We start from the raw sequence: 22,161 nt of genomic DNA on the forward strand, positions 1-22,161 counted from the left end.
TAGCATATACTTCAATTCTGTTTTTCTATTCACAGACTCATTCATTTAACTTAATTGCTATCTCCCTATCTATTGCTTTTCCATTGTTTGACTCTAAAAATAGGTTCTATTTCAAATTGCCGCAACATTTCAGACTATATATCTTACCTTTCGAGTGTGTTTTGGTGTTCCCTGGACAAAGGAAATGTACATACCTAACCATAAAAATGGGTTCAGTATTCAAATGTGCAACCAATTAGTTGATACATGTGAAATTTTGCCATTGTGAAAGAGGCTTTGTGATAAAATTGTTGTGTACTTTCAGTGAACAAAGGATAACAACACAAACGTAACTGATTGAACCGCAAATCACATCTGTCAATCAAATGTCTTTTTATCTTGTCTCTAAAAATATAAAAATACTCTTTACCAGACAGCTCAGTCTCAAAAAAAAAAAAAAAAAAGGCTGTGGTCACAATGTCATTTGCTAACTTTATTTTCTATTTATATTATACATTTATGAATACCCTTTCCCTCAATTTAATTAGTTAGTGTCACTCATACTTTAATTGGTAACATTGTTAAGACTGAGCTGAATTTGAAAATGATGCCACAACATCAGACCAATTCACATCAATCTCATAACTATACAGCACAGGCAGAAAACAACTAAATGACAACCAAATGTATATCTGAGTACTGGAATTGTCGCATTATGCTTTTATTTTAATGAAAATGTTATATTCAATGCCTTTAAAGATGAGAAACATTGATTTCCCCCCTCAATTCGATTTCTAGCAACTTCAGTATAATCAAAACCCAATGCAAAACCATAGTAAATTGAGGAATAAATACACTATGAGCATATCGTCAAAATTTGCTTATGTTTCCTAATATTTGTGGGTTGGCAGCCTATAGCTAGAGATGCCAGACTTCTACGAATGACATGACTGTGTCAAAAGTTCTATGACATAGCAAATATTTTAATACGCTACAAATACTTTGACCACAAACAACAAAGTGCTTTTCTCTGTGCCATGGTTTTAGTCTTCAGCAACAGTGTCTGTTGCTCAGAATGACCAAGTTTCTTAAAATAGATGCCAAAATGCACTAAAAGAAATTTTGTGGCTTTAGCAGATAATCTACAAAAATTTAAAAATTGATATCCAGGTTATAAGATATTAAGGCCATTTTTATTAAGAACTAATAATATAATGCATCATTATGTTGCCACAGAATATACTCGGCATTTGCCTCTAATCAATCAAATATTTATTGTCATATTTTTGGAGTGTTTCTAAAAAAAGACTGGCATCTCCTATGAAGAAGAAACTATGCTGTTTTGCTTTTGTATTTCTATTACTAGCTCCATGTCTTGTGCTCACAAATTATTTATTCTAGAGATGGATGGACGCAATTGTAGCACAGAGCTCCTATTAACAGGGGATCTCGGTCCAGGCTTATAGATATTCACATCACTAAATGACAATCATCAGGTTTGTCAGATATCTAAGCTGAAATTTGTAATTTCTCACAGTTGATAATATTGAGATAGTTAAAGGGATAATAATAAATCAGATTAGAAGATTTTATAAATATATAGACTTGCAGCAGCTGGACAGCCCAAACTCCTGACTATATAAGTAAGCAAAAGCAATTCTGGAGTGGTAAAGGAATGGCTCTAAGCTTACACAGGTGCAAGAAGCAGACTTTCATTCACAAATTGTAGGTACAAACTTGTGTATTACTTTAGCAATTCAATAAAATACGTATTTATGAAATGGCTTTTCCTGCAGATGTTAGCACTGGGCAAAACGGGAACTCCAAAGGAAGAGCAAGATTTTGAGACTGCACTGTGGTGTTTATTATTGAATTGGGGTTATCGAGCACTATTTATATCAGGTACTTAGGTAATAATTCCAGAGTGGAACAAGAAAGGAGCACCTTGGAGGCCATGACCTTGGACCCAGGGAACCATAAGGAGGCACAGGATATCGAGGTATCTGAGTTCTAAAGAGGAAGTGGGCCGGCAGTCCAAGTACTGTGAACGATGTGGACAAGATACAGAACGTTCACCAGAGAGGATCAAAAAGAACAATAACAAAATAGCATTGGCACAGTCAGGGTGCTGTGAATTAGACAGGAATTCAGGTGGCCAAGGAAGAAATCTAGGCTGGGAAACTAGATTTCAGGAGCAATATAAAGTCGTGGTCGGCTTGAACAGAGGTTAAGGTAGGGTACATGGGGTCTTGATGAGTGAAAAGACAGTAAGCAGATGGACAGAGTGGGAGGGAATACAGAAATTCATTTTGAGGTCTCTGTAGAATTTAGGAACAAAGTAAGGTAGGTGTGTTGATAGCTACGAAGCTAAAACAAACATCAAACAAACTAAAAACAACCCCCTCCCCAAAAAGACAAAAGCATAAGAAATACGGTTAAAGAACGAACGAAAAGATTTAATTTGGGATCTTTTAAATCCCAAGTTAATTTTCAAGTCACAAATGAGAAAATATTGGATTATCATCAGATCATTGTGGTGCAATAGAACGTTCTGAGATGATGGCAATGTTTTTTTATCTGTTCTTTCTAATATGGTAGCCATTCGACACATTTAAATTCCTTTGTGATTTTGAGTAACGACATTCTAATTTTCTGTGAAAATTTAAATAACTACATAGGGCCAGTGGCTACATATTGAACAGGGAACATAATGTGTTCTGTTTGCTACAGAGGCATTAAATGAAGGCCTAAAGAGAAGGAATAAATTTCGACAAGAAATATTCCCGTTGTCGATCTGCTGTAGTTTAGATCACTATTATCCTCTATAATTCTGGCATCAAAAAACTCTATCATTATTTCGAATGGAATTTATTAATTATCCCATCCATCCCTGCAACATTCTTAAAAAAGGGCTTTGTGACAGTTACGAAAAGATACACATAGATAAACAGAAAAAATGGATGCAGTATGAAATAATAAGAGGTTACTAACTACAAAGTAAAAAGGACAGCACACAGAAATATATGCCACAAAATAATACAGTTGCTGAAGTTAGCTTTGACCTTCCTGGTGGCCAGAACAAAGAGGAAACCTCAGGGTCTCTAACAGTTGTATTATCCACAGCCAGAAAGTATACCTGTAATTCAGGAGAATCAACGTATTTCCTGCTCCTGAAGTTTGACTATCTTTGATCGACTCAAATAAGTCACCAGATCCAAGTAAAATGGCTCTCTTCAAAGTTTGTGGGCGTTGGGTGGGCATGCTCCTGCTACAGACATGGAGAAGAGGAGGAAACTGGCTTACAGCAGGGACCATCGAGGCAGAGAGGTGGAGAGATAAAGCAGAAAGACAGAGGGGGGCTTTTGAGCCATTGGCTCCATGGCCCTTGAGGCCCACATCTGTCCCCACGCAACGTGTGACTCCTCCAAACACCTCCACCCTTATATTAATACCCATCCTTCTCTTCTAATGCCAACTTCCTGTTAACCAGAAGAGTCTGAGTTGGTACAGAAAGAAATTCCTTCCATGAGTTGGCAGAGAGAAGACAACCCCCATGAGTGGGTGATGTTGTCAATGGCATTCCCTACAGCTAGAAATTCTGAACCTGTTTCTTACATTGCCTTTTACGTTATGTTGAGAGGCAAAATCCTGAAGCAAAATGAGCAAGAGTTAATTCACAGATTATGTATTCCATAGACACTCTCACAGGTGTCTGTCACCCCCACAAAGTGAAAAGTACAATATTACATTAAATTGAGTAAAAATTAATTTTCTGATTTTTTTTTTTTTTTGGTATTGCATGATAATTTTCATGAGAATGTACAAATTACAATCTGAAGGTCACCCTGCAACTACTGGATAAAACATCGTTCACCATAATTGAGTCTTAATAGTAATAAAAATGTACTGAAACTTTATTTTTTGATTCTTATGAGTGTTTTGGTCCAATATCCATCAATCCTCTATGGAAGCCAGAAACCTAAGCCTCCCTCTTGCCTACCTTCCTTCCATATTGCGCCCATCATTGAGTCCTGTCAAATACGACTTCCAAATAACTCTTGACTCAGTCTATTTCTTTCTAGTTCCACCAGTACCAGCACCATTCTAGGACTTGTACTCTAGTCTGCAATGTTTTAATAACTCCTTGCTAGTCCCCTCTCCTTCTGCAGCTGGAAAGATCTCTTAAAAATGCAAATCAAGTCATGTCACCTCTCCTAGTCCAAGCTTCAAGGCTCCACTTTCCAAAGGTATCCAGAAAGATCCAAGTGCTGACTGCCACCCGAAGGTGCAGGGTAGTTGGGCCCCTGTCCACCTTCTGGTTTCTTCTCCCTCTATTCCAGCCACTCAGGTCTTCTTTCCATTCCTCAAACTTGCTTGGTTCCATCAAGACTCAGGGTTTTATCTCAGGATTTTCCTGTGGCGAGAACTGTTTTACCCGACCCTGCCTCACTTTCTCCATTTCTTCTACCTCTAACCCAAACCAGTAATTATATAAGCCACATGGTGTTGATGAGTGTCTGTACACACACTGCCTCCCCTTTAAACTGTAAATTCCACAAGGGGAACAAACTTATCTATTTTGAGGTTAGACTCACACAGAACATACAATTTAATAGCTACTACTTCCCGTAAAATGGGGATGATGATAAGATCTGGCCTCTTTCCTGCTGTAAGGACACGCTCTATAAAATGTAGGGTACTATACAAATGTATTTGATCTTATTCATGAGATATAAATCATGCCTTATCTTTTAATAAGATACCAAGGTTTAATGTTCTACTATTCCCCAACAACGTGATCCATGAATATCTTGTTTTGAAAATTAAGATCTACTTCCAAGTTGAAAGAAACCATTTTAAATGCCTCGTACAATTTTTTTAAAAAATTCAGTAATTAAATTATCAATTTCCACATGAAAATAAAAACTGCAAACTAGTAAGGGTGCTTTCAGTAATATGAATAATTGATATTTGCAACCTAGAAATCTATATCCCTACAATGTAGCTGTCCTCTCATAAGGAAAATATATTCTTAAAAGAATAGCTAGATGCCTTCAATTCAGGGTAGTTTGAATTAAGTCATTTAGACATCAAAATAGCTTTGTAGGCTTTTCTAGTATAGTATGTCAAGCATTCTTAAGCACATATTTTATTGGCATCCAGAAAGTAACTGCAAATGTTCTTCTCTTATATTCAATGTCCTTATAAAAAGATTCCAGTGCCAAGCTCTGACAAATGTACCTCCTACCACCACACAGCCTTCCTTTACAAACACACAATTCACAATTATAAGCAATTTTATAAAATGTGCACGATTTTCCCTGGAGACCAGCATGCCTTGCTGTTGTTAAAAATGTAATTGGGTAATTTTCTGAAATGCTGATTATTTACTTGAGTCTCATTTCAGTCTCTCTGGTAAACAGTAAATCCTGTTAATAGTTATTATCCCCCCAAAAGCTTCCACAATTTTCAGTGTTCCTTTAACATCTCTATAAACACATGATATTACTTGGGGCAATGGATCATGAAAAACAGAAGCTCCCTGTGCCAGACTCTTTACTGAAGTGACAAGACAAGCTTCCTAATCCCCCAAGCTTAGCTTTCCGTATTATAGGCATAGAAGAAAGTGAACAACAGGACTTTTAAACTTTCAGATAACTTAGATCATGTCTTAGTTGGTTGCAAACCTCATTATTGGCTTTACAGCTATTTTTCCTACCTTGATTTATTTTATTTTTGGAATAGAAGGAAGAATGGAAAAACTACGGCCTAGAGGTTTGCTCTGAAAAACAAAGCTTGAATATGACTGTTGTTGATTTATGCCCCATGTGCTATACTTAGCATGAATATACAGTTAAGCAAAGTTTATAGGTAGTTACTCTTTCTACTCATCAGATGGTGGCTAGGTAACAAATTGTAAAATAACAATGCCTAACTCTTGAAATGGCACCTACTTAAAGTGGTTTACCAAGTAAATATATTCTTATGATGGTGGAGATATTTCACCTAACAAAAGATCTTACTGTCTCTGAAAACAACATCTTTTACTACTTGTGTAAATAGGAACAATAAAAACTCACCAAGATCACTGATTTAACTGAAGTGAACAATAGAAAGTAAACTATCTCTAGCTGAAATAAGCATGTTCAAATTAAAATCGGAGGCTATGATTCAAACGAAAAGTTGCTTTGTTTTGTGTTAGAGGGGGAAAGGCCTAATATTCTTTTCCTTCTGGCCCTTAACAAAAATATTCTTAACACTGTATTTTAATAGCAGTAAATTCAAGCTTCCCCTACCTGTCTACTAGTGTCAATTACAGACAATCATTCAAATCTGGCCTTTGTCATTTTTTAATTATGCTATTTTAACATACAATACACAATGTGTACTTCTCTTATTTTATTCTTCCAAAAATTACAACATACAGAAAGCTGAAATCATTTTAAATGAAGTTTCCGCCATGATTTAGAGACTACAGAACTCCCTGTTTTGCTGTGTCTGACCTTGGTCAAGTACCGAGAGGGGACCCTTAGTTAATGTAACAGGAACAATTTATACATACTGGTCTGGCCACATATTTTTTTCAATATAATGTAATAGACGACAGCTCCCCAAGGTTCCATGGAACACAGTTTGATAACCACTGGCCTAACGCTGCCGCCACAGAGGCTGAGACGCCATTGCCTCCTGCATATCTAATAGGAGGCAGTCTTGGTGTCGTTGTGGCTACTTATGCTGACACTGACAAATTTTATAGAAGTAATCATTGGTTTATGGGCCAAAAGTCAATGAGACCCCTGAAGTGTATGAATAAAAGGTGGAGTGGGAAAATTAGCTTTGGAATCAGGAGACCTACATTTGAATTTCACTTACGAGAACCTTAGTTTTCTCACTTGCAAAATGTGATTAATATCAGGTACCTAGAATCATTGTGAAGCTTAAAAAAAATAACATGCAATGGACCTTTCTTGGTATCCAGTGGCTGATAGGTCATTTGACCAAATTTATTCACTAGTTGTTTAGCTGGTGGAACGTTTCTATAAGAAAAGTCTAATTCAAGAAAGAGAAAGAAAAAAAAGTAACAGATACAAGTTAAATAATGGATGCATCTCATGGTCAAGAACAAACTTCCAGACCATTTCCTTCAGAAGCACCTACATGAGAGTTTTAGATGCTCTCTCATGTATTTCTGATGAACCCCCTATGGGTATAATGGGGAGTTTACTTAGAAATTTTAATACAGAAGACAGGTAAACGTTGCTAAAAGCCATTCTTTTTTAACTTTATGTTTAGAGAAGTTTACCCTGAAAGTACAGGGAATTCCCACTTAACCTCACCTCCCCTGCATCCCCCCACACAGCTACCCCTAATTACTGACCTCTTATATTAGTGTGGTACATTGGTTACAGTTGATGAAGTCATATTGAAACATGCTACTAACCAAAGTCTATAGTTTACATTATGATTTCCACTTTGTGCTACCCAGTTCCAGGGGTTCAGAAGGCGGGTAGCAGATAAATAGGTGGAACACGGCATATTTGGGCAGTGAGATTCTGCTGTATATTACTGCAGGGATGGATGTATGATATTATGCATTTGTAAAAGCTATTATTGATTTAGGCAACTTAAATACTTTTTGACTATTAGTATATTTCTTTAAAGGTGACTATACCAAATGATAGGTATAAAGCAGTCCTGGCTTCTGGGGGCTGGGGTTAATGGAAGCAGCAGTCCTCTAAACACTCCATGATGAAGATGGCACCCTCACCCCCAAGTGTTACTAGGTGGGAGCCCCATCAGGAATATATCCACTGAGCTTCCATATTCTTCCTATCTCGGGTAATGGCATTCCTGAAAATGAAGTGTATATCTGACTTATGTTCTGTTCATTAAAATGTATCCAAAACTTACATGTTTATATAATTCTAATAATATTGGTTCATCAATTGTAACAAAGGTGTCACACTATGCAAAATGTTATTAGTGGAAATCCTGGGGGCAGGGGAGGGAAGGGTATGTGGGAACACAGTATGATTTTTCTGTGAACTTACAACTGTTCTAAAAAATAGTCTATTTAAAAAGTTAAATGTTTTATTAAAATTTAAAAAATATTACGATGTTTAAAAGAATAAATTGAGATTTTTGCTTCCTACATCATTCAAATCTAGAGCATTTTAAGGTTTTATTTTTCTCTCTGCAGGGTAAGACATGAATTATGTTTACAAAAGAGCAGGAAGGGAGCTGTCTCTTGTACTTTAAATGACTAACCAGTAAAATGGCTTTCTAATAAAAGTTATCATGTTTCTTCGGAGGTCCTTAAAAATCAGATTGAATGTGACCTGCCTTGGATGGTTCACCTGCATGTGAACTTTCTGAAGTGAAGGGTGGACCCATGTTTAGTTTCGTCAAACTTTGATTCATGATCCTTAGTGGGATGAGAAACCAGTGCACTAGGAAATGATGAATATGGTTTTAAAAAACCAAGTAGATTAAAACTATCAGAGTTATTCACATGTGCTAGAAAAGTATTTTTGTGTGAAATTTTTAATTACATGCATATGGGAAATTCATATATTTGAAGGATTATGATGTAAAGCACATTCTTTCTGTGAGTAGCAGTAAAAAAAATAAGTGTGAAATCCACTGGTCTAGAAGAGTGTGCTCCAAAATTTTGGTTGAAAACTATCAGTGACTATGTATTCCAATATTTTTCAATATTTATTTGATACAAATATTGCTACTATTTTTCCTATTTTAAAATACATGCACACACACAATTAAGGATAATATAGAAAGTAAAAGATACAGGAGTTGTAAAATTTTCTACTTGCACCACATAGGATGATGCTACGGAGAACACTCCAGTTCTGTTAGAATCTTGTGATTCAAATTTCAGACTAGTTATTTGTTTACTATTACAGCTGAGTATTGTCAAAAGATGTGAAGGAAAGTTTATTCATAACTTATCGATGGCTTATTCAGAATGTAAAATTTTTGAGATAGGGCTTATAAATGATACCAACAACTTAAAGCATCCTACTGATGCCTTAAAGGAAAGAAAACAAACAATGAACGATGGTAGCTACTGTAGCACAATTAACTCTATTGCTCATATACAGTTCTTTAAAAGCCTTGTTTGGTAGTCTAAACAAGATTGAATGAATGAAACTACATTAAGAATCTCAATAAGAACTTATGTCAATACATTTTTAAATAGTTGCTTTTTACAGATTATTATTTATGTGATATTTTGTACTTTTGAACCTATGCCTGATGCATAGGAATTATTTCCATACTTTGTAAACATTAATGTGGAAAATGTCAAAAAGAAAATTAAATTTTCAATGTTTAGTCATAAAATCCGAATTAACCCTAAGCTTGAAGGTTTGAGTTGCCAGCTTGAATCATAAGTAGCTAGAATACGTTCTGAAAGTGGGCTGAGAATGACTGGCAGTAACTGGGTGACTAACAATCCAGAACACCAATGGTGTACCAGGAAATGAGCCCATCATAGTTACAGATAATCTTATTTAATTTTTTCTGAGTTAAAAATTAATTTCACTTCAAAATGACAAAATCAGCCCAATATCTAACAGAGCAGATCTTGAATTTGAACTTGGTATCATTTGACTACAGAGTCCACTCTTTGCCCCTTATTCCAGAACGATGAATTTGTAACCAAGTCTACCATTTGAAAGCTGAGCTGCTAATAGCCCCAGAGAATATGTTTTTGACAGATATTCAAGGTGCTTGCATAAATTCCTCTTCTCTCTATCCAAGATTAAATTTCCCAGTTTCCTTTGTAGGCAGGTAAGGCCAAATGACTAAGTTCTAGCCAATGAAGTAAAGAGATATGTGCTATTTCTGGGCTCAAATGTACAAGAAAGCTGCAGGTCTCATTTATACTTTCGTTCCTCTTCTGTCAGATGAACCCTGGACACGGAGATCTTCTTTGACTGAGAAGATAATAACAGCCAAAAGATAGAAACACCTCTTAGAAGGTAACGATCTACTAACCTGAAACAACCACGCTGAGCGAGAATTAAAGCAATTGTGTGTGAGTCATTGGGCTCTATAAGATACAGCAGTTTGGTCTACTGTAACCAGTCAAGACTTCTTTTAGAGACCTTAGTTCCTCTCCATCCATCCTGGGAGAATCACGAGCTCAGACAAGGCAGTTAAGTCAACTCTAACCTATTTGATCTCAGAGATGATTATTTTTTTTTAAGATTTATTTATTTATTTCTCCCCCCCGCCCACCCTGGTTGTCTGTTCTCTGTGTCTATTTGCTGCGTGTTCTTTGTCTGCTTTTGTTGTTGTCAGTGGCTCAGGAATCTGTGTTTCTTTTTGTTGTGTCATCTTGTTGTGTCAGCTCTCCGTGTGTGTGGCACCATTCCTGGGCAGGCTGCACTTTCTTTCGCACTGGGCGGCTCTCCTTATGGGATGCACTCCTTGCACGCATCAGCACTGTACATGGGCCAGCTCCACACGGGTCAAGGAGGCCCAGGGTTTGAACCGTGGACCTCCCATGTGGTAGACAGATGCCCTAACCACTGGGCCAAGTCCGCTTCCCAGAGAGAGAGATGACTATTTTATTGCGATTTTTTAAAAAAGGTGGGAAAGGTATGAGCTTCTTCCCTGAAATGTTTGCTGGTGGCCCAGATATCAAAGTCAGGTAATGGGAAGAAATGTCCCTGAATTCTTAAGGAATTCCTCTCCTATTAATGTATGAGAAAACAGCCAAGATCTAGTACGGGGTGGGGAAATAGAAAAAGAACAAGACATATGTTAAAGAAGACCAGGTAGTAAAAGCACTGGAGGGCAGAACACCTGTACAGGGTTTATGTTCAAGAGACTTCTGAATTTGCTGGGGCCAAGTATTTGAAATCTATTTCAGACCTAGAAGGTGGCCAATTATAAAAGTGTCATAATGTGTGCACCACAAGAAAGAGCTGGTGCTGGCAGCAGAAGAGGAAGTGAAAAGAAAGGATTTAGGGATAATGTCAGACAAAATAATACCACTTCCCGGGACATTTTTCTTATTCCCCCTTCCTGGTATCACTGCTACTGCCTTTCACACAACGTTCCCCTAGAAATATGTAATTCCAAGATTGATGATTTTTAGTAACGGCTTGAGAAATAGAAAATACAATATTAATATTGCCAAACTCCTGAGTAAAATCAGTAATAGAATATATTAGATGATCTGGAAGGCATTTGGATTTTACTGGAAATAAATAATGAAATTACTTGGTTCAGGTATTAGATATTTATTTCCATCTTGACTTTAAAATATTAAACCACTCCTCCTCTTGCTGAACTGGTATGCATTTAATACATTACATTGTGTCCCTGTCCTGCTCAGGAACCAAATGGTATAAACTCTCATGAATATGTAAATCAACCCCTCTAAGCACATTATTAATTATTTCAAAGATAGTTGGAGGTCACCAGCTCATAGCAATTTCTATGCATGAAGTCTCATTAATAGAAGGCATCACGCAGTGAGGAAGCATAAAGTTTTATCACAGTTACTGTGTGTGTGTGTTGGGGGGTTGTTTCAGTGGCCAAAGTAATGTACCATACTGAACACGACCCCAGCAGGCTCTTAATATATGCCTTTTGATGATCATGCTGATGATGATGAAGGCACACAATCCTCAACTAAAAAAATTAACCGCAACCAAAAGGAGAAGAGAAGAAAGCCTAAGCAAAGTGTAGACTTAAAATCCAAAGAAATTCCTGCCTCAAATAAACCTAATCTTTCATGAATTGGAAACCAGGCCTCAAAGGATTTGTTTGTTTCCAGAATAAAGGTGTGACTACCTGCAGAATGCTATATATAGGTACAGTAGACATCTTGCTTCCTGAGAATGAGATTCCACAGTAATGCCCGCTGGGTCTTCAAGGCTGTATCATGCCAATTGTCTCTGGATCTTGTAAGTCAGATGCCATTTAGGAGGTTTTCAGCGGTGTGGATGGTGTGATAGAAACCACAGGGCAAGCCACGGTGGAGCGACCAGAAAAAACAAATGTGACGTTGTTGATAGTGGTACACAGAGCTACAAGTAACTGGAGGAGAATGTTTAATTTGGGGGTGAGCAGTGAATTCAAAAAACATATACAAGACTCTAATTCTTATCAAGTTGTGAAAAAACTGATCTTCTAGTCCAGGCTGCTCTTCGTGGTAACTATTACAGTTTGCTCTAAAACCTCTTTTCTTGAGCTGAAAATGTATCTGATGTAATACAAAAGCTATTTCTCACCCTCAGTAGCAACTGAGAAGAAGAAGATGGAGATCAACACAGCACTTATCTAGTGTAATGAACTAGATACTGAAGGTTGGAATAATTTGCACGTGTATTCAGAATTTCATGACTAGGGATATAACTGAAATATCAGAGTTTCTAGTGAGTGAAATTTGGCAAAAGCTTTAAAAGCATCAATTTGAGATTTAAAAGCAGGCAAATATCTGCATTATTTAGGGACTTATACATAGGTGGTGAAACTATGAGAAAAAAGCAAGGAAGCGTTTATCACAACAGGATAGTAGATGCATCTCCACAAGAGGGAGGAAGTGGTGGAGGGAGGGGTCAAATGAAGAGCCTCTGGGATTGTGGGATATATGTGTACATACATGTATTTGAATGTGTAGATATAGAAGAAAGCTTAAAGATAGCTCCTCTGAACAGTTTTTGTAACTATCTTAAGCTTACAGGCTTCTTTCTAGATCTCTTTGAATAAGTAATAACGTTATACTTGAAAAGTGGTTTGCTTTTCTTTTTTCTAAATCACTTCAACTTCAAAAAGTAAAATAATAGACACAAGGTGGGCTTAACAAATTATGGAAACATTACTTTAAAAGTTCTGTTCAGGTGCATTTATCTTATTTAATCCTAAAAGCAAACTCAATTGTTACTCCATTGGTTGGCTTTTACATTAACAAAACAAAGGTAGAATGCTCTTTTTAATTGGAGAAGTGGATGGGAAGAAAGTATTTTTGATTTCTCTGCTAGCTTTTTGGAGCATTTTCATTTTGCTTCTATTTAAGAAAAATGTTATTTTAGGGGAGTAGGTGTTGCTCAGTATTTGAGTGCCTGCTTCCCACGTACGAGGCCCCAGGTTCAATTCCCAGTACCTCCTAAAAAATTGTTATTTTATTTTTAAGCCCTAATTAGGTGTGGGAAAAAGACATAAAGCCAGTATGGAAAGGAGAAAGGAACATGAACCAAAGCTGGCAAGGTTCTTAAGAATAAGGCTTGGAGTTTGCTATGGACATGGACATCTCCTAAAGAAAAAAGAAGTGATGCTGTTGGAACTATTCCAAACAGGCTTAAAGAATCGCTTCATTTTTAATTCACTAAAGACACATGTAGGCACGACATGACTATGAAATGTGACTCTGTCCTTTAGGACATAGGATTTCATAGGCGCGCATTCTCCAACGCCGAACAGAAGACCCTACAGAGAGTGCCTTGTTGATGTAGCTAGAATGAGTTTCTGAATTCCATCAGTTCTGTCCTATAACTCTTTTTCTAGTCCCTGTCTATGTACCAGTCACTCCTGAAAATGACGTTGTTTGATTGAGGGCTGTTCCTGTTGTAAGCAAGAAGAAAGCTGAAATGCCATGTAACAACTTGCACAAGCTCACCGTTCTACAGTCTGCCCTGTGTTCGCACCCCTGCCGGCTTTCTCTCCTGGGCACCCAGCGGGCCCTACTTCCCCCACTACCCTGTTTAGTTAGTTAGGTGGGGTCAGCTGTACGGGAAGTTGGGCAGTAAGGTAAATGGGAAGCAGTGGCACGCCTGCACATTTCCAGGCTGGTCTCTAAACACTCCAGCGTGAGCCTCCAGGCTCTCTCCTCCTCTAGCCAGATGAACAAGTGGAGAGGAATTCAGAGGTGGGGATTCTGAGGCTGGGGGTTATGAGAAAGCCACGAGAGGGCAGGAATCTCTGTCCCTGAATGCTTATGCAAAGCAGAGGCCTTCAAATGGGGGACCCCTGACGGACCATGGCACGTCTGGAGCAAATCTCCGTTGCAGTTCAGCCTCTGTGATTTCACTGCTGCTTTTGTTACATTAGTTTATCTACTACGCTGATGACACACTACCTCATCCGGCCAAATCAAAGAAAACAGATTAAAATTGCTAAACCACCCAAAATACAAAGCTTAAAGGAGCTTATCATTAACCTCAGGAAATAAGGAATTTTGATTTAATGTGAGCTAGTTTTGAGATAGAAAGACAATCAACTTTTGATGGCAGGCAAGTCAGGTTTAAATCCTGGTACAACTGGGGTTTTGTTTTGTTTTGTTTTGTTTTATGGTAGCTATTATAATTATTAAAGAATCAGCAGTTAGGAAGAGTAGGAACTGCATATTTCAGAAAGACTGATGGACAGACAGACACAGAAATGTATGTGGATAGCCTCCTAAGCCAAGCTGGTTGGCATTTTTAAAGCTTACAATATGTATTGCCAAATTGATTTTCAGAAATATATGAATTTATATGAATGATTTGGAATGTGTTTCTACCCCATTATACTTTCTGCTTTAATTTAGCAATTCTTTGATAATTAGATTGAACTTTTAATATGTGTATTGACTATTTGCATGCTGTCTTTGATGATGTATCTTTTAACGTATTTCACTAGTTTTCTACTGTGGGTTTAGAAATTAGATTGACTTGATTACTTATGCCTATTTCGGAGTACAATGCTTGAAAGTCAAAAAATCATTTATATCGGATTTTATGTTTTGCTGAAAGCAAGTCTTCTTGATTCTCCAGGCATTGAGACTCTCTCTGCATCTCAAAGGAACCAGGACTATTTTCCCTGTGCTCTCACATTGCCAGCAAGGATTCGGAGGACACTAATATACTATAATTGGTGATATCTTGGATGTAAAGGAAATTTCCTCGAAGGTATTGGAAAACTGGAATTAGAGGGAAAGTGGGCCCAGAGTTGGAAGTCTGTCTGTCTCTCTCTCATACACACACACGGACACACAGACACACACAGTAGAGCACTGAAGATCAGAGAAGGGGATGTACTTAACTGGCAGTGGCATGTCGTAGAGAAGGTGGGCAGGGCCCCCTCGGACACCCTGAGATTACATGAAATTTGTGTCCTCGGGGCTCTGAGTAAAAGTGCTTTGTGTGGTCTTCATCATAGTCTAAATTCTGAGGCTGCATTCTAAAGTCAATCAACCTAAATCAGTAAGGCTCCGCCAAGTTGGGAGAGCGATACTTGGTTTTAAGAGCAAATACGAGGCCGTCTTGGCATTTCAAAATATTTCCTAGGATGGAATCCTAATAATAAGACATGAAACATTGCAGAAGAATTCTGAAGAATTTCCCAGAGTCCATTCATTCATGCTAGGTTTATGAGAGGTGCTGGAAATAAGTTTGTTGGATTGTATTTACCATTCTTATATTGAATTCAACATTTATTGAGAAAGCTCTGGTCAGCAGCTCATATTACCCATGGACAAGGTAGATGAGCGCAGAGGGGGTGTGGCTGCACTTGTTAGAGCCAAGAGTCTCCTAATTTAAAATATGTTGTTGCTTACAGAATGCTTACCCCTGCAGCAGGTCTCAGCCTTGTTGCAGTTCTTCTGATTTTAAAGAAGGACTTTAACACATATTTATGTCCACACGAAGAGACTCAGGTTTAATTGACATGGTCTGAGCAAGGGATTTTTAAAAGATTGCATGTGACTGGAATATGTAGCTGGGGTTGAGATCCCCACCTAGAGAAAAATAGGGTGGTAGAGTGGAAAGAACATGGACCTTTGGGATCAACAGAATCTTTGTTAAAATCTCAGCTCTACCTCTTCCTGTCCTCTCATTGAGCTTTGGTTTCTTCCATTGTAGAGTAAGATTAATAACTCCAGCTTTTCAGGTTTACTGTTGATTTGAATATGGAAAAAGGCTAAATAGAAATTAGAGGTATTCTTCCCTTGACTTGATTTTCCACAGAACTTTCAAGGGTATGATACTTTAACTTATCTATTCATAGAGTGATTAAAAGACCAAGCTCTGGAGTAACAAATACTTGGCTTTGAACCCCAGCTCTGTAATCTACTGGCTGTATTAACATGTGCAATTTAATCAGCTTCCACAAGTCTCGATTCCGTCACCTATAAAATGGGGATAACTAAAACATCTAATCCAACAGGGCTTCTGTGCAGAACGAATGGATGGTATTTACATTAGCACTCAGAAAGGTGCCTTATAGAGAGTAAGCACTCATTTTTGACCCTTAAGAAATTAAAATTCAGCATCAGCACCCTTACAAAGCATAGCAAAATTTCTGGAGCTTATGCTGTGTGAGGAGTTCACACTAAAGAAGCAGGGTTTGTATTTCGAAGATGTTTTAAAGCAGTTGTAATTATTCCCACCATAATAATTACATCAGTGGAAAAGGGTGGATCATTTTTGACTAGTCATACCTTGAATAAAAAAATATGTCTAAAATGGGGCTTTGAAAGCATTCAGTATAAAGAGCTTGAAACAGATTTGAAAGGCTGGATTATTGAAAAAAAACACATCTTACATACATTTTGGTAGGGAGGGTATTAGATATTTATATAAAATGAATTTATATAAATATTATTAGCAAGACATTTGGTATGTGGGCCATTAGCAATAGAAAGAAATGTTTTATCTAGCTCTTTTGTGGCCTCTAGGTACTAGTGTAGTTTGGAAAATAGTTTGTTAATTCTACATATTGACTCTACCTTTTTAATATATATATATATACTCAATTATCCGAGGCAAATGATCTCAGTTGAAATTTTTTTTCTCCTGATGCCAATATTTATATATTACAGGTGAGCCATGTCACCTTCTCAGGCTCGGAAGACACGAAATAATGATGTTTAGGGAGAGGTGCGTTCTGTATGGATTGGGGATGGGACATGTGGGGGTGAAATAGCTGCTTTTACCAAAAAACATGGAAGAGAAGTTGTAGGAGTTTGGTATTATTTATGAAATCCAAAAACAGATATTGGATTATGTTTGTAAACTGGTCTGTTCCTCTGGGTGTATTAGATTGTATTAACTTCAGAGGTTTCACATGTACTTGATTAAATTATGATTAGGGCTTTGACTGGGCCACATTCAGTAGGATGGTGAGTCCCTGCCCACTCAGAGAAGACAACACAGTAGAGGAGTTTTTTGATGCTGGAGCCACAGGAAGTCAACACACAGGAGAAGATCACAGAGGAACAGAGATGGCTCCACAGGCACGGCCGAGGCCTGGGGAAGGGAGAGCCTGACAGTCTACGGCGGACCATGTGGCGAGGACAGAGCAGCTGAGTCCAGACAGAAACAAGCCCCAGGGAGAGAGACGAGCCTTGCTAATCTAAAGCTGAGAAAGGAAGGAGCTGGGACCACCGAGTCTTAGGAGGAAGAGGAAGGCTGAAGCCTCGCAGAGACGGCAGCCATCTTGTTCCAACATGTGGCAAAAGATTTTGGTGAGGGAAGTAACTTACGCCTCATGGCCTGGTATCTATAAGATCCTACACCAAATGAATACCCTTTATAAATGCCAATAGGTTTCTGGTACTTTGCATCAGCACTCTTTCGGCTGACGAATACAGAAACCTAAAAGAATACTGTGAGGGAAATGGATTTAGCTCAACTGACAGATTACCCACCTACCACATAGGAGGTCCAGGGTTCAAACCCAGGGCCTCCAGACCCGTGTGGTGAGCTGGCCCATGTGCAGTGCTGATGTGTACAAGGAGTGCCGGGCCACACAGGGGTGTCCCCCGCATAGGGACACCTTGCTTTCATTTTCTTGGAAGAATTATAATAAAAATCGCTTACTTGTCTAATATACACTGGCTAGGCATTTTAGGCTGTGATGGTAGAAAGACGATAAAAGGACACCTCTTAAGAGAAATTTACCAGATGCACCCTAAAGCGTCTGCAAACCAGAGCTACACAAGGGTCTGACCTTTGAGGTTTCATAATTATTTCACAGTTGTTAACTGTTGAGGTTGACCAATGATCTTTAAGACAGAGTACTGCAGCAATGCGATGAACAAAATACTTCGCTGTACCTAACAAAAGAATCTGGCAGCAGGCTTTGAAGTCTCCCTGTGGCAATCCATAAAGCTGCCCTTTCTATACATTCTTAGTTTCTTTATGGAATTAACCATCAGTTTTGCTTTTCAAAATTATTACATTTTATGTAGTAATTTTCTCTTCTACTTCTTATCTCTTCAATTCAATTGTAAGATTCCTAGATGTGACTCCGAGCTTTTAATTAATCTCACCATGGGAAAAGACTACCATGAAAATAATATCAGTTCAATAATTCTTCTTCCTGATAGTCTGCTGCTTCTATTTATAGCTTGATCTGCTTTGCTTCTGTATAATAACTACTTTATTTTATAATAATTTAAAAACCTCTTTTCACATGAGATGGGAGCATTTACAGTTTTAGTCATGATGGTTAATAAAATGGCTCAAATAATACATGATAAACGTTATGGTGACAAATAACTATATTTACTTATGAGTGATTTCTTTTGGAGTTGTATTTAAAAAGTGTTAAAAAGACAAGGATTAGAATGAATTCTGAAATGTACACAGTTTGCTCTCCAGTTGAATTACAGTACAGTTGTGGCTATTTGCTAAATTCTCTTTTAGAAATAAAATACACAAAGATCAGCTTTATTCTTCTTCTGGTTGACCAGCAGAGAAGACAGATTCTCAACAGTATGTGGCATTTTAAAAAATAAAAGCAAGATTCTAGGGAGAAATATGTTTGAATAACTGGTAATTAGAAGGATTACAAAGAAAAACTTAAAAATAGCTCATTAAAGATTCTTTCATTCCCTGCCTACTCAGCTGCTAAAACAAAGAATTGAACCCAGGAGTGCATAAAGATCTAGAGATGTCATTTACACAGTGAATTTAAAAATAAAACAAAACAGTAAAGAGAAAGCTATTTAAAGGACAATTAAAATACGGAAGAATTCATATAGTGCACTTTAATGAACTGGAGCCTAACCACGCAATTTTGTTTCTCACAGACAGTGTTCTTCTGTGGTAAAGAACTCTCAAAATTAAAGCTAATTTACATACATTCTTTACAAAAACACAAGTATTCCATCCTGCTTAATCTTTCCCATTGTTAGCAGTCAATAGTAGGCCATGTAGAAAATGTTTTTGAAAAAATTATGTTCACTTAATCTCTGCCTTGAGAAAATTTGACATTTTAAAAATGATTGATGGGAAGCAGACTTGGCACAGTGGTTAGGGCGTCCGTCTACCACATGGGAGGTCCGTGGTTCAAACCCTGGGCCTCCTTGATCCGTGTGGAGCTGGCACATGTGTGGAACTGATGCGCACAAGCTGATGCGCACAGGAGTGCCGTACCACGCAGGGGTGTCCCCTGCGTAGGGGAGCCCCACATGCAAGGAGTGCGCCCCATAAGGAAAGCCACCCAGTGCAAAAGAAAGTGCAGCCAGCCCAGGAATGGCGCCGCCCACATGGAGAGCTGACACAACAAGATGACGCAACAAAAAAGGAACACAAGATTCCTGGGCCGCTGACAACAACAGAAGCTGACAAAGAATATGCAGCGAATGGACACAGAGAACAAACAACTTGGGGGGGAAGGGGAGAGAAATAAATAAAAATAAATCTTTAAAAAAAAAGATTGAGATAAAAATGCAAAAAGGATCTTAAGCATATGAGAAGATGCTCAATCTTGTTCAAAACAAGAGAATAAATACAATTACATAGAATTTACAATTTCTCAAATATAAGATTGGAAAAAATCCAAAAGGTATTGGTGAGGTTGTGTAGAACCCGCTTTTCTTACACACAGCAGGTGGGAATTTGGAAACAGTAAATATTCACATGATTGAATTTGGAAACAGTAAAATTAAGTACCAATTTTCCCTTTGACCCAGTAACTCTACTTCTAGGGATTTAGCCACATGGTATGCTGACAAAATATGAAAATATGGGTGCATATGAGTGTATTCATTGTAGCAATATTTGATGTAAACACTGAAAAATAAGTGTTCTCATCAATAGGGGGAAAAGCAAGACATATCCACACAATGGAATTCAATGATACCATATTAAAAAAAAAAGGGAAAACTCTATATACACTAATATGGAGTGATCTCAAGAATATAATATATAATGTAAAGTGAAAAACAGCAAGGTTAAAAAAAAAATGTACCCAGTATTTTACTTTTTACTTAAGAAGGGGTGGAGGTGATACTAATCTCTATCCATATCCATCTGTGTAATCTATAACATTTTAGAAGTTTTTTAAAAGGGAATTTTTTTGAAAATTTCCCCTATAGGGGAAAAAAGGGATACTGAAGAGAACGGGGATAGAATCAATAATTCTTTGAATGTAAACATGCTTTATAGCTTTGTACATGCAATCATGTGAATATTTTTGCAAAATTATTAAAATGAAATAAATTTTAAAATGAATCCCCAAAATAAAAATTATAAACATTTCAACATGTAGTGGTATTAACTACACAGTGACTATGCATATTAAAAATATAAACAATACCTTTCAGTGAGTTTTTCTTCACAATATATTGACACCTAAATTAAAGGAAACTTAATTTTTTAAAAAACTTTGCTTTAATGGTACATAGAATTGAAAACTGATTATCATAATTTAAAAAGTCATAAATTCAATTACCTTCTTTAGTTTGGATACGTGCATCATTCTGAGGTCTATTTTTCAGCTATGGTAGGCATTAAAACTAAGTACTAAAATAAGTTGAACTTAAAACAAGACCATTTGATCAAGGTGTCACATAGTTTCAAGTCACGATCTTCAAAATCAGTGAAGTGTATATAATCATAAGTGTATATAATGCAGTCATTTAACACATATACATAAACATATAGTGCAGGCAAAGGGTATTTTGTAATGTTCAAAGATTAAAGATTTCAGTTTGCCTTATTCTACTTAAATTCCCATGTACTTATGTGCTTTCATATATATTAGGGAGGTGTTAAAGTTTGTTAATGAGAAGTGTGTACAATTTTTAAAATTTGGATAATACTGCCTTAGAGCCAGGGCAACAAATCTATAAATTGCAGTGTGGATCTGACCACAGGCATGCTTTGCGTACCTTGGCTGAGTAATATACTACGATTGATTTTCAGTGCCTTTCTGTAAGTTACGCATTTTCAGTTCAGCACAGGTCCCTCCATTTCTTAGTGTTTTATATCTTTTGTAATCCAAATATTAAGGTTTCTTGCAACACTGATCGAATAGGTATTTGCATTTTCAACCCTTTTTACTAGGGACTAGGTATATGCAAGATGGTTTTACATCAGTAGTTCTTCTGTTGCTAATTACCAATAGTCATGGAAAAAATGTGCTGGACTTACCCACACAAGGTAGGGAGTAGCCGAGCAGAGGGTCGTGAACAAACTGCCGGTCATTGAGTCTTGTCACGCAGTATAAGTGGAAACAGTCCAAACAAATCACATGGCGGGAGTCACACTGGAAAACCAGGACAGGGCTCCTGGGTACATAAAGAAAGACATTTACTCTAGTACATCTCAGGGTGGAAAAGGCAACATGTGCTTTAGAACAAATTCTGTATCCCTGTTGGCTTCCTTAAGGCATTCTCTCCATGAAGACTTGTACTGTTAATTATTGAGCTCACATATACCAATACTGTATCTTAAAAATTGGAATAGTTCATCAGTTGTAACAAAAGTACCACACTAATGAAGGATGTTGTCGATGTGGATAAGTGTGTAAAGGGGGAAGGAGTGGGGCAAATGGGAAAACCCTATATTTTTTAATGTAACATTTACGTAATCTAAAACTTCATTCAGAATTTTTTTAAAAATTGGAAGTGCTCTAGGAACTATAAGGAACATTGATTTTCCTAATCTTTGTTTTATGTTAATCTTATTTACCAATCAGTTATCTTAAAGCCAAGTTCAGATATAGCTTCTTTCTGGAAGCCTTCCCAGACTCATAATTCCCAATTAACCTACTAATCACCCTGCTCAGTTGTCCATGTTTCTACTGATCCATTATTACACCATATCATTCACATGTTCCCCTCTCTCATAGATGGTGATCTCCTGGAAAGTAGTGTATCTACTCTACATTTATATTCCCGTAATACCAGGCATTGTAGGGTTTTAAGCAAATATTTCTTGA

General features: G+C 37.3%; 1 protein-coding gene across 7 annotated transcripts in view; it reads right to left on the reverse strand.

Moving 5' to 3' along the window:
* PRKN (parkin RBR E3 ubiquitin protein ligase) overlaps window positions 1-22,161 on the reverse strand; it is a 1,534,725-nt gene that overhangs the window by 497,982 nt on the left and 1,014,582 nt on the right. For all 7 annotated transcript variants that reach the window (XM_058289661.2, XM_058289664.2, XM_058289660.1 and 4 more), the window contains one exon: window positions 21,372-21,508. In XM_058289661.2, the coding sequence (XP_058145644.1) occupies window positions 21,372-21,508 (137 nt within the window). The remainder of the gene's footprint in view (window positions 1-21,371; window positions 21,509-22,161) is intronic.

This window comes from Dasypus novemcinctus, chromosome 28 (assembly GCF_030445035.2).
Source record: "Dasypus novemcinctus isolate mDasNov1 chromosome 28, mDasNov1.1.hap2, whole genome shotgun sequence".
Taxonomy (NCBI): Eukaryota; Metazoa; Chordata; class Mammalia; order Cingulata; family Dasypodidae; genus Dasypus; species Dasypus novemcinctus.